Source organism: Dipodomys ordii, unplaced genomic scaffold (genome assembly GCF_000151885.1).
Source record: "Dipodomys ordii isolate 6190 unplaced genomic scaffold, Dord_2.0 Scaffold113, whole genome shotgun sequence".
Classification (NCBI taxonomy): domain Eukaryota; kingdom Metazoa; phylum Chordata; class Mammalia; order Rodentia; family Heteromyidae; genus Dipodomys; species Dipodomys ordii.
The window spans coordinates 2,488,361-2,503,842 of record NW_012267329.1 but is presented as its reverse complement, the minus strand read 5'-3'; the positions used below and the strand labels follow the sequence as shown (position 1 = coordinate 2,503,842).

General features: G+C 43.9%; 1 protein-coding gene across 1 annotated transcript in view; it reads left to right on the top strand.

Moving 5' to 3' along the window:
• The first annotated feature begins 10,571 nt into the window (after nucleotides 1-10,571).
• Nucleotides 10,572-15,482, top strand: part of Ctr9 (CTR9, Paf1/RNA polymerase II complex component) — a 32,824-nt gene continuing 27,913 nt past the window's right edge. Inside the window, exons 1-2 of the mRNA XM_013028778.1 lie at nucleotides 10,572-10,916; nucleotides 12,551-12,649. Of these exons, the coding sequence (XP_012884232.1) occupies nucleotides 10,872-10,916; nucleotides 12,551-12,649 (144 nt within the window). The 5' untranslated portion in view covers nucleotides 10,572-10,871. The remainder of the gene's footprint in view (nucleotides 10,917-12,550; nucleotides 12,650-15,482) is intronic.

The following is a 15,482-nucleotide window of genomic DNA, read 5'->3' as shown; positions in this document are numbered from 1 at the left end:
TTCCAGAGGTCTAGGAAAGGTTGTTTTCAGTTCTCCAGACATCGCAATACTGGACAGCCCACCAGGAAGCAGATGGAATGAAGGCTGACTACCCGTTTATTGTGTCTGTACAAACCACACCATGTCCTTTTGAATGGGAGGAGGAAGGAAAGGGGTAGAAGGAAAAGAGCTTGTTTTTATTAGGCAACTACTATATAATTATTAACTTGTATCTGTCACTTCTTTAACTCCTATAACACACTTCAGGTAGTATTATCCCCAGGCATGTGCTCTAAGGCTTACGGTGGCCAGTGGTCAGGTGGGGTCAGATGCTCCTGAGACAATAGAAAGAAGTCCCCATAACAGATCATGCAAGCCAGAGACAGCTTCATCTTCTAGCCAATCCCTGTGTTCTTCCTGTCTCCACCCTGACTGATGTTCTTCTACATAGCTCCTCCTGTTTTCACATCCCCACCATCTCAGGACCTGCCTCATCTGCCACTTCTACTGAGCTGTCATTTAAGGGATGTTCTGCTGACCTGCCCATAACTACCCTCTGGAAGCACCCAAGATGCTTCTCAAATAACCCCCTGTTCTAGAGACCTTTACTATGTCCTCAAACCTCACCAACAACTCCAGCTCATCAGTGTGCTTCATCCATCCATCCCCACCCTCTGGGAACTCACCACAGCAACCTCCTCATTGACCCCCTTCACTAGTCACAGAGTGCTGAACTTCACTGCACAAACAGAGGCTTTGGAGTTAAAATTGGCTTGTCTCTCAGTGACCTGCCATGCTACACTCTTAACTTATTTCTGAGTCCCAACTCCAGGGCCAGACTTGCAGCTTTTACAGCACTCTGAATTATCTTCCTTAATGGATGAGGGTCTTTCAAATGACCATTAATGTCTCAAAAACCATCCTCCATGTTCTTTTGTGAGCAAGGTAAGTGAGCTTAGTCTCTTCCCAGGTCTATTGTGAGAATTTACTAGGCTCAGACACATGCTTGGGCCTCAGTAAATCTCACGTGCCTACTCTGCTCCCTTCACATGGTAGGACATTTTGAAATGTCCTCTGATGATTTAGTCTTCAGGTATCCACACTTATTATAATCCTCTGTGTGTGTGTGTGTGTGTGTGTGTGTGTGTGTGTGTGTGTGTGATATCAGCTAAGGTTTCCTGCTTTATGTAATCCAAAGTTATTAGTTTGAATCTTAACCTCTGCACTAAACAAGATCCATTTACAGATTCACTCCTCCACAGATTTGAATTGAATCACTTATTAGGTAAAGAGGCTACAATTAGCTGGATTTTAAACACTATTCTTTTCTTGTATGTATAAAGCATCAGGAACTTCACATTCCAAACCAAGAGGCCAAAAGAGAAAGAGGGAGAGACAACCACAGCGTCCCAGATTTTGCCCTCTGAGTTCTAGGAGGACCTGGTTCACTTTGAGCTATTTGGATGTTAGAAACAGAAACCCCAACTTGAGTGCCTTACGCAATCAGAACTATTTGTTGGTTGACAGAACCTGAAATCCAGAGCTAGTTTGGGCTCTGGCACAGGCTGTTTAGGGACTCCTAACTTCCAGGGATGATAATTCTGTCTGTAATTCTCTCACCTAAACATCCCCTTCAGCTTTTTCTAAACTGGTCTTTGTTTAAATAACAAGACTGTTGATGGCTTTCTGGTCTGCCTGCTTCCTCGTTCACACCTAGTGGAACAGGGTATGCCCACTCCTAAAATAGAGGCGGGCCAAAGGGGTGGGGATGCTGTTGATAGGCTCCGTTTTAGACCAATGGCAAGCAACTCTTGAACAAAACAAAGCATTGATTTGACCCTAGATTTAAACCACATTGTGTCAATACACAATGTCATAGTGCCAGGGAAGGGACTTGAAATGGCCACTGGAGAGGAAATCACAATTTCTAGTACAAAAAGCCCTGATGCGTGTGAATGTGGCTCCATGACTGTTTTGTAAGTCAGTGTGAATGTGTAATGTATCAGTGGGTGTGTATGTTATGTAGATCATGTGTCTATGTAAGCTTCTGTGTGAGGTGTGTCTACTCTGATGCATTTATGTTGTGTACAACTGTGTGAACTTGTGGTTCTTATTACTGTATATGTCTGTTCCCTGGTTTCTATGTGGGGTTCTCTCTAATCTTTGGTGCTGCTACCTTGCTGTCCCCTAGGAGGCGCCGTGCTCACCTCTGACCCAGGGCTGTCATTGCAAAAACCTTTCCCAAGAATGCAGATAAGCTAGAATTTTTTTAATTTTATTTATTTTATTTTTTTTGTCAGTCGTGGAGCTTGAACTCTGGGTCTGGGCACTGTCCCTCAGCTCTTCAGCTCATGGCTAGTACCCTCCACTTGAGCCACAGTGCCACTTCCAGTTTTCTGGTAGTTTATTGTCGATCTCATGGACTTTTCTGCCCAGGCTGGCTTTGAACCTCGATCCTCAGATCTCAGCCTCCTAAGTAGCTACGATTACAGGCATGAACCACCGACGCCCAGCAGGTTGGAAATCTTTTAAAGCACAACTTTACTAACAAAAAAAGGAGAACAGAGAAGAAATAACTTCAGAGGACGTGAAGTCTGAAGAACGTGAAGTCTGACAATGTGTGTTCTCCAAAGTGCTGTCGGCCCCTGAACCTTCCCAGATACTTGCCTGGCCCTGCCAATGCCACCTAGTTTCCTGGTTCATAAACAGTCTCCAGGAGCTTTTTTCCCCTTGTAACTAAAGTTTAAAAATAAATCCCATATGTACTTAAAACTCCATCCAATGACCACCCTACCTCAGTTATCTCCTATCTCCTTGGAGGGACTTCTAAGGGCCACAGGTACAGGCTACACTGGCCCTGTTCTTCTATGTGGCAGGAATCAGCACATCGGAAACATAATTGCTCAGATTCTCCTTCAGCCCACTTTAGAGTCCAGCAAAGATGACCCTGATCATTTCAAAATCCAATTGCTCACTAACTAAATAGCCCAGTCCCGAGTGGCACTCTGCTGCCCTCTGCTGGGACCTTGCCTGCACAGCCTGGGACTCCCCAGCACCTGGAATGAAGGGGAGCTCTTAGCCAGCCAACACTTTCAGGGGTCCCTTAGCCTGGCAGCTGGAACACATCTGCCCACCCCTACTCACCAAGTTGGAACCTGTGAATAGTCCCCTACTTCTGAGTCTTCTGTCCTCAGTTGCCTTTTTTAAGGGAGAGAGGAGGTTAAAATTAGAGTCTAAAAGTGGGATTAAAGAGGCATATTATTCATGAGTCATGTTTATTGTGTGTCTACTGTTTGTTGATACTGTGTGGGAACTAGAGTTACAAAAGAATTAAAAAAGAGACAGTCCTGCTCTATGGAACTTTCTGCTTTGAATAAACATATAGTGATGAGTCACAGTGAAGGAAATAAATAAGATGCAGGGGTGGAATGTTAACATGGGGTGCTGCCTGGAGAAGAGGCAAGTTGAGAATGACTATGAGTAACACCCAAGGGACAAAGGGGTTTAGGTTGGTGCTTTGAAACAGAGAAGATAGGAGACCCACCAAAGGAGGTGATGGGGGCTGGGAGACAGAAGAGCTGAAGCAGCCCAGCAGACATGAGCAGGGCTGTTCAAAGGATGGAAAGGCACCTTGTTTGTCCTCAAAAAGCAACAGAGGCCATGGAGGGAGGGCTGGGGACTGGTGTTTAGAGACAGTGCCATCCTGCCTACCCACTGTGTGCCTGGCTGGCTCCTTTTCCTGCAGCCATCTCTGGTTTCTCCAGGATTCCTCCTGACTCTCTGTTCTGCTCTGTCCACACTCTCTGCCCTGTCCCAGACCCCATTCATTGTTATGGTTCTAAAGAACATCCCTCTGTGGCTACTGCCTCCACCAGGACCTTACCTCCCGGCTCCAGATCCACATATGAAATAGTTTTCTAGCTGTTTTGGGCTTCCAACTTTTTTGTTTGTTTTAGTTTAGTACAAAGGGCTTTTAATTCAATATGTTTGTTTGTGAGTATAAAGTAGCTTGATCAATGTCACCCCTTCTGTTTTAATTCCCCAGCTCTTCCAACCTGCCCTGATTGAACCCCACCCTACCCCTTCACTCCTGATTCTATTTTTCCTCAAATCTTCCCCATCTCAGCAAATGGAATTCCTTGTTGAGACTACAATATAAATAAGCCTCAAGGTGGGTTTTTAAGCCCTTCAACCCTCTCCAAAACATTACCATTTAAAATGTATGCATAAATAAGCTAGGCAAATGCAAGTGGTCCACAAAGGTACAAAATGATAAGGCCCCCTGGGACTCAGCAAGGACTCCATTTTATTTCTCGCCTTACATTTGAGTTATCAACAAATCTTTTGATTCTACCTCCAGAATGTGTCTTTTGTTTTCCCCCTTTGGTGGTACTGGGATTTGAACTCCAGGTCCCTCATTTGCTAGACAGGTGCTCCACCACTTGAGCCACACTCTCCCATCCCTCTTTACTCCTGTTATTTTGGTTTTAAGTGGTGTCTTCTAGGTTTTGCCCAAGTCATCCTGGACTACAAACTATGTAGCTGGGACCATAGGTATGAATTTCCATGCCCAGCTTTTTTTTTTTTTTTTTCTGAGATGGGAGCCTTGCTAACTTTTTGCTTAGGCTGGACACGACCCAGGATCCTCCCCATTTCTCCCTCTTCAATAACTGGGATTATAGACATGAGCCAATGCACCCAACCCACAGTGTATCTTCTTTTTCCTTGGTAGTATTGGGATTTGAACTCAAGATCCTTATGGTTTCTAGGCAACTATAAGACACAGTACCATTTGAGCCATTTCCCCAGGCCAGAATGTGTCTTAACTGTCCTTTCTTTCCTTGCTCTCCATGACAAGCTAACCAGCATAACATAGGCAACTCTGAACTGGCCTCCTCACACAGCTTTTACTCCCCTCTACCCAACCTCTATATAAGGGCCACAGTGACCTTGTTACGCTCTAGGAAACTGGGACCAACTGGAATCAATGGGGTCCTACAAAATGTGGCCCATCCTTCCAACCCCAATTCCATCCCTCTCGCCCTTGTTCCACATTCACCACACTGGTCTCAGCAGTTCTTGCAGACAGGCCCAGCTGCTTTCCGCCTCCTAGATTTCACACATGTACTTCCTCTACCTGAGCTGTTCCTGCCCATCTCCAGATGTCAGCCTAAGCTCACCCAGCCAGCCAGGCCTCCTCTGCTCTCCTTGCCCTACCCCATCCCAAGTTTATCCCAATGCCAAAACAGTCCAAAATTAGAATCAATAAAGAAGGTGGATGAAAGAAAGTCACGGGAATGGGGAAGAGGGGGGAATTTGGGGGGGATTGGAGGGGATTGGGGGGGTGGGGGGAGACTGGGAAGGGATGTGAAGAGTAAACAAAGGAGGAGGCTGCAAAGCTTGATAAGAAATGTACTCATTATCTTGCCCATGTAATTGTAACCCCTCTGTACAGTATGTTCACAAAAAATTAAAATTAAAATTAAAAAAAGAAAGGAATAAAAGTACAAATTTAAAAAAAGTCACGGAACCAAAGAAAATTTAAAAATAGATTCAAATGCACGTTGAGTTCAATGTATTATAAAGGTAGGGTTTCAAATCAACTGGGAAAAGAAAGCTTGGTAAATAAATAGTAGAACTGGAGGACAGTCTCAAGTGCACCTGCCTAGCAAGTGTGGGGCCTCTGGTTCCAACCCTAGTAATTTATTACAGGAAATTTAAAAAGTATTTCTATTATTAACAATGAATCAATAATAATATAAATAAATAGTGCTGAAAGTACAGATTAGTGTCTATTGAGATAACAAAGCTGAGTTCCTAGTTCATTCCTTATACCTACCTACAGCCATTCTGGATTAATAAATGCAAACAATAAATCAAAAAAAATCTTAAAATGTGGGTTAATTTGTTAATAATCTAAGAAAGGTACAGGGTTTTGGCTATAAAACACTGAAAAGCCTTAAAAGACCTTCATAAAAGACAGGTACTGGTGGCTCTCACTTGTTTTGTTTTTTTGTTTGTTTGTTTTTGGGTCTGGTCGTGGGGCCTGAACTCTGGGCCTGCGCGCTGTCCCTCAGCTCTTCAGCTCAAGGATAGCACTCTACCACTTGAGCCACAGCACCACTTCCAGCTTTTTTCTTTTTTCTTATGTGGTGCTGAGGAATCGAACCCAGGGCCTCATGCATGCAAGGCAAGCACTCTACCACTGAGCCACTTTCCCAGCCCAGTGGCTCTCACTTGTAATCCTAGCTATTCAGGAGGCTGAGATCTGAGGATCAAAGTTTGAACTGGGAAAGTCCATGAGACTCTTTTTTATTTATTTATTTTTTTCTTTGTCGGTTGTGGGGCTTGAACTCTGGGCCTGGTCTCTCAGCTCTTCAGATCAAGGCTAACACTCTACCACTTGAGCCACAGCGCCACTTCTGGTTTTCTGGTGGTTTATTGGAGATAAGAGTCTCAAAATTTCCTGCCTGGGCTGGCTTTGAACCACGATCCTCAGATCTCAGCCTCCTGAGTAGCTAGGATTACAGGCAGGAGCCACCAGCGCACAGCTCCAAGACACTTTTAACTCTAATTAACTATCAAAAAATTGAAAGTGGCACTTTGGTGCAAAGTAGTAAAGTGCTAGCCTTGAGCAAAAAAGCTCAGGGACAGTGCCCAAGCCCTGTGTTCAAGCTCCAAGACTAACAAAAAATAAAAATAAAAAAGCCTTCATAAATTCATATAAATAGCTATCTAAACTTGGATACAAAAAGAAAAAAAATGATATAAAAACCTTAACTTCAAAAATAAGGAAAACATACTGAAAGCATATTTATCAAACAGTTCTTTTCCTTAACTTAAATAGAATTGGCATAAATAAGCACACAAAAAAAGAACTCAATAGAAAATTGTACCCAGGACAGAATGTTCCATTAAAAAATATGAAAGATTGTAAATATACAAAAAGATTCTCTACTTCAGACAGGTGTAATTAAAGAAGTGCGAATTAAAATAGTCAGAGGCTTGTAAATAACATTATCCAGCTGGCAAATGTGCTTCAGTGCTAGCTGGGATATGAGGGAGGCATAGTTATTATTACCTGCTCTCAATAAGAGGCAGGGAGAGCCAGCACTGGTGGCTCACACCTGTAATCCTAGCTCCTGGGGAGGCTGAGATTTGAGGACAGAAGTTAGAAGCCAGCCTGGGCGGGAAAATCTGTGAGACTCATATCTCCAATTAACCACCAGAAATCCAGAAATGGCTCAAGTAGAAGACCACTAGCCTTGAGCAAAACAATTAAGGAAGAGTGCCCAGGCCCTGAGTCCAAGCCTCAGTACTGGAACGTGCACACACAAGAAACCAGTGAGAAGAAATTCTACCCACCAGGAACAGAACCCAGGGCCTTTGCTCATGCTAAGCACACATTCAATCATGGAATCATATCCCCAGTCCCACATACAATTTTACTGCAGGTTAAACTATCAAAACTGAAAGGCAAGCCCAGTGCCAGTGGCTGACTAGCTACTTAGGAAGCTGAAATCTCAGCCAGCCTGAACAGGAAAGACCATGGGACTCTTAAATGTTAGGAGAACCCCAGCCTTGAGCTTTTGTGTGCAGGCACAGAGCTTAGGTCCTGAGTTCAAGCCCCAGGACCAATATAAACAAACAAGCCTGAAAAGGCACAGATCCTTTCACATAGCAAAGAATTTAATTTTGGTATAGATGGACAGGAATCTTCTTGGCAGAATTTTTATCAAAGCCAATTTCAAAGTGTCCATCATAAGTAAATCCAGCATGTAGGGTGTTGTACCAATTAAATAGAATGTGTGCAAAGTGACATGACAGCATCTGACACAGTGTTTAAACAACTAGAACTTCCCTTGCTCTGGCCCAATCTGTGCTACTGTTACCTTGAGTTCTCTAACTAGTGATTTCCAAACGAGCCCTCAGCTGCAAACTCTATAGAAATGAAAACTATCCACTCTGCCCCACACCTGAGAATCCGATGTTGAAGAAGAGGCCCAGAAATCAGTTTTAATTCCATCTCTGGGAGATGTCTCCAACACTAGAAAGCTTCAGGAATACTGCTCAAGGGATGGCTCTGTCTCTGAAACTTGAAAACCTCTCCCTTATTCCATCCTAAATTAAAGCGAGTTTAAAATGCTGTTTCTACTGGAAAAGAATTTTTCCTGACAAAACAAAAGGACTTCAAATAAAAAATAATGCTGACATTTTGATCCAATGTCTTTTTTCCCCCTCTGTAAACAGAGTCAGCTGCACCCTCTTCCTACCCCTCCCTCCCCCCCCCCACCGTAGGTACATAGCTGTGACCTGCCTTGGAGACCTGCTCAGACAAACATACCAATCAACCAGGTAAGTTCTGCATCCTGTTGAAGCCACTAATTTCACCAGCCACAAATACACAGCCAAGCTGATTTTCCACACAAATTATGGGGATAAATAGATAGGAGTGTTAGGAAAGAATTTCTTAAATTATACTTCTTTAAGCATAAAATCAGCTAAGTGAAGAGAATTCTCACTGGAGTGCATTTTTTTTTCTCTGCTCTAGCAAGTCCCAGAATACAGTGGTATGTTTATTAAAAGGATGGATTAAGAATCAGTAAAAACCAAAATACAAAAACTCAAGGAACCAACCCCTCCTAAAGAATGGCAAAGAAACATTTCAGGAAATGCTCAACATCCCTGGCCATAAAGGAATACAAATCAAAACAACTCTGAGATTCCATCTCACCTCAGTTAGATTGGCCAACATTGTGAATTCGAACAAGAAATGTTGGCGGGGATGTGGGAAAAAGGAACCCTATTGCACTGTTGGTAGGAATGTAAACTACTACAACCACCCTGGACAGCAGTCTGGAGGATCCTCACAAAGTTAAACATTGATCTTCCCTATGACCCAGCCATACTACTGCTGGGCATCTACCCAGAAGCCAGGATACCATAAAGACACTTGTACATCCATGTTCATTATTGCATTATTCACAACAGCCAAGTTATGAATTAGCTCATATGCCTTACGATAGATGAGTGGATCAAACAAGATGTGTACCTGTACACAATGGAATTTTACACCGCCATTAGAAAGATATTGTGTCATTTGCAGGGAAATGGATGGACTGTAGAACAAACCATGTTAAGTGAGGTAAGGCAAGCTCAGAGAGACAAATGATACATGTGGAATCTAGATCGAAAATATCCCAGGATATGATCAATTATACAGGACTCTAGGCGTTCACATACAATGAGATTAAAGGAGCATACTCTTAGAAGAGGAGCACAAAGGTGCAACACCTATGAGTTTTTGATCATATACAATAATATATATTGAACTCCAGAAAATGGAAACGAGGTTTTCTCTTTGTTACTGCTTTTCTTTCTGTCTTGTTTGTTCATTTATTTGTCTTTAGGTGGGTAAGGGGAAGCATAGGAATAAACGGACAAAAGGTAAGCAAATACTCCAGTGATGCCCAGTAGATACTATGTTGAAAATAAACTATACAACTTGTAGGTGGAAATGGGAGGGAAAAACAAGGAGAGAGCGAGGGGAGGGGTGACATTGTCCACAAAGAAATAGGTTCCATTCTGGCTTCAGGTGGCTCATGCCTGTAAGCCGACCTGCTCCTGAGGCTGAGATCTGAGGATTGATGTTCCAAGCCAGCCTGGGCAGGAAAGTCTGTAAGACTCTAATTTCCAATTAACCACCAGTCTGCAACATGGCTGATGCTGGATTGGTGCTTGGGACCAGAGTTGGACGGAAATGTGGGTAAATACAGGCGCTATTGCAGTGAACCAAACAAGTGATGAGGGTGGTTTGGGCTCATTAGAGGTAATGAGCATTAAAAAAAAGGGGGGGGAGGGGGATTCACTGAACACTTGGCAAATAAAACAAATTTGTTTATAAGATTCTTCCCTGATGTAGTGAAAAAGACACTGATACAATTTAAGCATGCTCTCCTACAATTTAACCAAGTTATCGATTAAAATTTAATCGAATTTTAGAATTTAATCAGAACATTGACTAGGTGTAATTAAATTCTTCCACAATTTGATTAAACTAAAAATACAGTAGATTGTTTTTAATGTGTTTCAAAAGAAGTATACCTTAAAAAAAAAAAAAAACTCGAGTCTTAACACCGTGATCACGGCATTCGCCGCAATGCGATGTAAAGTGATCACGAATTTATCACCGGCACAATTCGCACCAAGGACTGGTGCTAAGAGGAAAAACTGGGAGAACATGAGGGAGGGGGTGGATACTGTTGAAAAAGAAATGTACTCATGACCTGACTGGCGTAACTGTAACTCCTCTGATCATCACCTTTACAACAAATGTTTTTTAGAAAATGACAGAACCGGATTATCCGCTTCCAGCTCCCGAAGCTAACAAGGCTGGTCAGGCCACGCCCACTGAGGCCATGTCGTCGGAGGCCCCGCCCACTGCGGCCACGTCGGAGGCCCCGCCCACTGGGTCGGAGCAGTTACGCCTCCCGAGCTCGGGTTTGGATCCGCGACTGCGCTAGGTTCTTCCTTCCGCACTGTAAAGGCCCCAACGTTCTCCCGCCACCTGCATCCTACGCACTGCGAGGGTTGGAGCAGTCATTCCAAAGAGGGGACCACCAGAGCCACAGGTGGAGCTCGCGTCGGGCGCGCCCTCCCGTGGGCAGTGCTTCCGGGGCAGAGGGGGCGGGGCCCCGGAAGTGGCCGGTCGCCGTCCGCTCGTTCGTTGTTTAATCGGCTGACTGGAAGGCGAAGCCCGAGCTCCGGCGGCGCCGCGGGCCGGCGGTCGCAGCCGGATCCCGAGCGGTGGCTGAGCTCCGGGTGAGCCCGAAGCGAAGACTGTAGACCGCAGAGCGGCGGGGCGAGGCGCCCGCTGGTGCTCCGGTCCCATCATGTCGCGGGGATCCATCGAGATTCCCCTCCGGGACACTGACGAGGTGAGTGTCGGGCGGGAGTGCGGAGGGGGGCCGTGAACTTGGACGACCCCGAGCCCCTCGGACCGTCCTTCCTCGGGGGCCCCTGATCGGAACTCCCGGGCGATGCGCGGAACCGAACCGCTGCCTCCTCGGCCCCCGCGCCCTCCGGGGCCGGGAACCCCATGTCCTGCCGCCGCGTGCGGGTCAGCGGGGAAGTTCTTCCAAGTGTCCCCCCCCCCCCCCCCCCCCCCCCCCCCGCACACACGCATGCCGCTCGTGTTTGACCACACGCCGCCGGCTCGGAATCCACGGGCGCCGTGGAGTGAGAGGGGTCGCCTCCTGGAGGGCGAAGGTGGACGCTGATGCCCCCGCCGGGATCCACGTCCTTTCCCAGGAGATCGCCCCCCCCACCCCGCCTTGGAAATTGTATCATAAAGCTTCGCACGGAGCTGAAGATACCGCTGCGACTAGCACTGTGTGGCATCAAGCACCCCTCTCAGTATAGTACCACAACCTCCTTCTGAGGTGGCCTTGTCTGAATAGCGCCCTCGGCTTTGATGTTAAGTATTCTTGCTTATTTCAGACTTTACTTTTTGCTCATTTGAGACGTCGTGTTGCGATATGATTCACCGAGTGGTCTTGAGTCTGTTCACAAGGCTCACTATTACCTTTATCTGATTTCCAGAACATGTTCTCGTTTGTGTGTGAGTGTGTGCGTGTGCGTCTGCGCCCACATTCAGGATTGCCTGTGACACAAATCATGCCCGTGATTGATGTGTACAGTTGGCATTCGAGTTTGCATGGCCTCTAGGATCATGTTTCTCAAAGTGGCAGACCCAGGGCATCTGTTTTCAGGATTCTTAACGACGCTTTTATTTGAACTACAGGTTAAGTAGGATTTTGTGATTTGACTTGTAGAGTTTCATGGGACTAGTGATAGGGAGACAACTAGCAGGATTTGTTTGCTTCTCTCTGCGTTTAGTTTACTAATACAGTACACTATTTGGCATGTGTTTCCAAAATACTGACGTGTATTTGCTCTCTCTGTTGAAAGTGAGCACCTGTGTACTGACACTTAAGAAAAACAGCAAAGAGCCGGGTGCTGGTGGCTCACACCTGTAATGGTAGCTACTTTAGGAGGCTTAGATCTGAGAATCCTGCTTGGAAGTCAGCCGGGGCAGAAAAGTCCCGTGAGATTCATATCTCCAATAAACTACTCAAAAAAGCCCAAAGTGGCACTGTAGCTGAGCGGTAGTAAGTTAGCCTTGAGCACTAAAGAGGTTCAGGGACAGCACCCAGGCCCCAGGACCTGCAAAAAAAGAAGAAGAAGAAGAAGAGCAGCAGCAAAGGATGGAAAAAAAAAATGAGTCTTAAAAAGAAATAAGAGCTGGGCACCAGTGACTCACACCTATAATCCTAGCTATTCAGGAGACTGACTGAGTTCTGAGGATGGCCGTTCAAAGCCAGCCTGGGCAAGAAAGTGCCTGAGACTATCTCCAATTAACCACCAGAAAACTGGAAGTGGTGCTGTGGCTTAAGTAGTAGAGGACTAGCCTTGAGCTGAAGAGCTCAAGGACAGAGCCCAGGCCCACAGTCCTTTGACTGACAGAAAAAAAAAAAAAGAAGAGGTAAAGCCTACCCCATTTTTGTTTTAGGTTATTGAACTTGACTTCGATCAGTTACCAGAGGGAGATGAAGTTATCAGTATTCTGAAACAAGAACACACACAACTGCACATATGGATTGCTTTGGCAGTAAGTATTCATGCAAAAAATATTTTATATTGTTGGCTGGGAAAAGACATAGTTTCTCATGTCAGAAATACATAGTTCATATGGCTATTGATAAATCAGTTGTACCATCTGTATAAAATTAATTGTATTGCCATTTATAGAAATGTCAGGCCACTTTCCTAAGTGATATGTAAGTTAGTATATATTATTAAAGGCAAAATTCATTTGAGTTAAATAGTACTCTATATTGAGTCTTTGATGATTATTCAGTGGATTGACATGTATACATATGCTACATCAATATGCTACATAAACATTGTATACATTTTTGGGGTAACAATTATCTCAGGGTTAGGTTTTTTTTGTCATGTTTAGTCTTCTGCGTAATATGTATATAACTAGAAATCCTTAGATAATCCAATCAGAAAGCCTAAAATTCTATGTCCTCTCTTCTATATTATACCATTTTTCCTTCCTATGAGAGTAGGTAATGTAAATACCATCATCATAATTCCTAAGCAGTTGTGCCATAAGTCCCTTTCATAGCAACAGACTTCTGAATTGTATGGAAGGCCCAGAAAAGTAAGCCTAGAATTGAGCTTGTATTCAGTGCTTGGCTTTTTAAAAAATTATTGGTGAATATTTGTGCAATTGTGGGTTTCAATGTGACATTTTTATAAGTTGATATATGTCAGTGGTATCCATTTTCCTAACTACTCTCGTACCCTTTTCCCAATTTACCCTCTCCTTTTTCCTTCCTACCCCCAATCTGCTTAACCTTCCCTAGTAGTTCTATTGTTTCCAGGTTGTCTTTTTTTTCCATTCTAGCTTCCATATATGAAAAGACATATGGTACATTTGTCTTTCTGACTTATTTCACTTAACATAGTTCCATTTATTTTTCTACAGATAACATGATTTCATTTATTGTGGGTAAATGATACTCTGTTGTGGTTTTGTGTTTTGTGTGTGTATGTGGGGGGTATGCATACACACACACCCCACGCACATATATTTTCTTTATCCATTCATTTGTTGGTGGACACCTAGACTGACTCCAAAGTTTGAATATTCTGACTAGGGCTGCCATAAACATGGGTGTGCAGTTTCTCTGTTGTCTGCTGGCTTTTTTTCTTTTTCTTTTTTCCCTGGTCCTGGGGCTTGAACTATGGACCTAGGAACTGTCCCTGAGTCTCTTTGTGCTCAAGACTAGTGCTCTACCACTTGAGCCACAGCACCACTTCTGGCTTTTTCTTAGTTGTTTATTGGAGATAAGAGTCTCAGAGACTTTTCTGCCTAGGCTGGCTTTGAACCGTAATCATCAGATCTCAGCCTCCTGAGTAGCTAGGATTATAGGCATGAGCCACCGGCATCCAGCTAGCTTTTTTCCCCCCTTTGGGTATAAACCCAGGAATGATACAGTCCTACCTTTAGTTTTTTTATGGGGACTCTCATACCGAGACTTATAAAGGGCTGTTCTAATTTACATCTTATCAACAGTGTTTAGGGCTTCTTTTTTGTCCACCACTTCACCAGTGTTTGTTGTTTTTATTTTCTTATCCAGATAATAGCCATTCTGACTGGGATAAGATGAAATCTCGGTGTGGATTTGTAGTTTCCTCTTGGCTAAAAATGTTAAAACATTTTTTTTCACATAGTTGTTGGCCCTTTACACTGCTTCTTTTGAGAAGTATCTATTCAGATCATTTCCCCATTTTTTATTAGATTACTTGTTCTTTTATTGTTTACCTTTTTGAACTCCTATAGTTCTAGAAGTTATCCCTCTGTCTGATGAATCCTGACAAAATTTTCTCCTATTCTGTAGGCTGTATGTTCATTCTGTTGACTTTTCTTTGTTGGGCCAGAAAGCAAAGCAAAACATCTTGTTAAAAGTTTCATATGTCAATTCATGCTTTTAAAGAGTGTCTTTCCATGTTGACACTATGTTGAAACAAACTTTACAACTTAGAGGGGGGAGGGGAAGGGATAGTAGGAAAAAAACAGAGGTGCTAACAATGCTCTATAGGAAATACACTCATTACATTACTCATTACTGCAACCCATTTGTACAGTATCTTTACAATAAAAATAAATAAAATAGGAAATACACTCATTACCTTACTCATTACTGCAACCCCTCTGTACAGTATCTTTACAATAAAAATAAATAAATCTCCTTTTTAAAAAAGAGTGTCTTTCCTTCTGGCCCAGTTTAGTGGTATGCTTCTGAAATCCCTGCACTCATGAGTTTGAGGTCAAACTGGATACATAGCAAGATACTGTTTCAAAATCAAACAAGCCTAATGCCAGTGACTCATACCTATAATTCTAACTACTCAGGAGGCTGAGATCTGGGGGGTCAAGGTTTTGAAGCCATCCTTCAGCAAAAAAGTCCACAGAAAAGTCCACCACATTCCATCTCCAATTAACCAGGAAAAACAGGGTACTCCAGGCACCAGTGACTCATGCCTGTAATTCTTGCTACTCAAGGGGTTGAGATCTGAGGATAATGGTTAAAAGCCAGTCCAGGCAGGAAAGTCTGTGAGACTCTTTATTTCCAATTAACCACCAAAAAGCCAGAAATGGAGTTGCTCAAGTGGTAGAATGCTAGCCTTGCAGACCCTGAGTTTAAGCCCCAGGACACACACACTCTCTCTCTCTCTCTCTCTTTCTCTCTCTCGGACACACACACACTGTGTTCACACACACACACACTGTGTTCAGACCCTGAGTTTAAGCCCCAGGACACACACACACAGACACACACACACACACACACACACACTGTGTTCAGACCCTGAGTTTAAGCCCCAGGACACACACACACACACACACACACACACACACTGTGTTC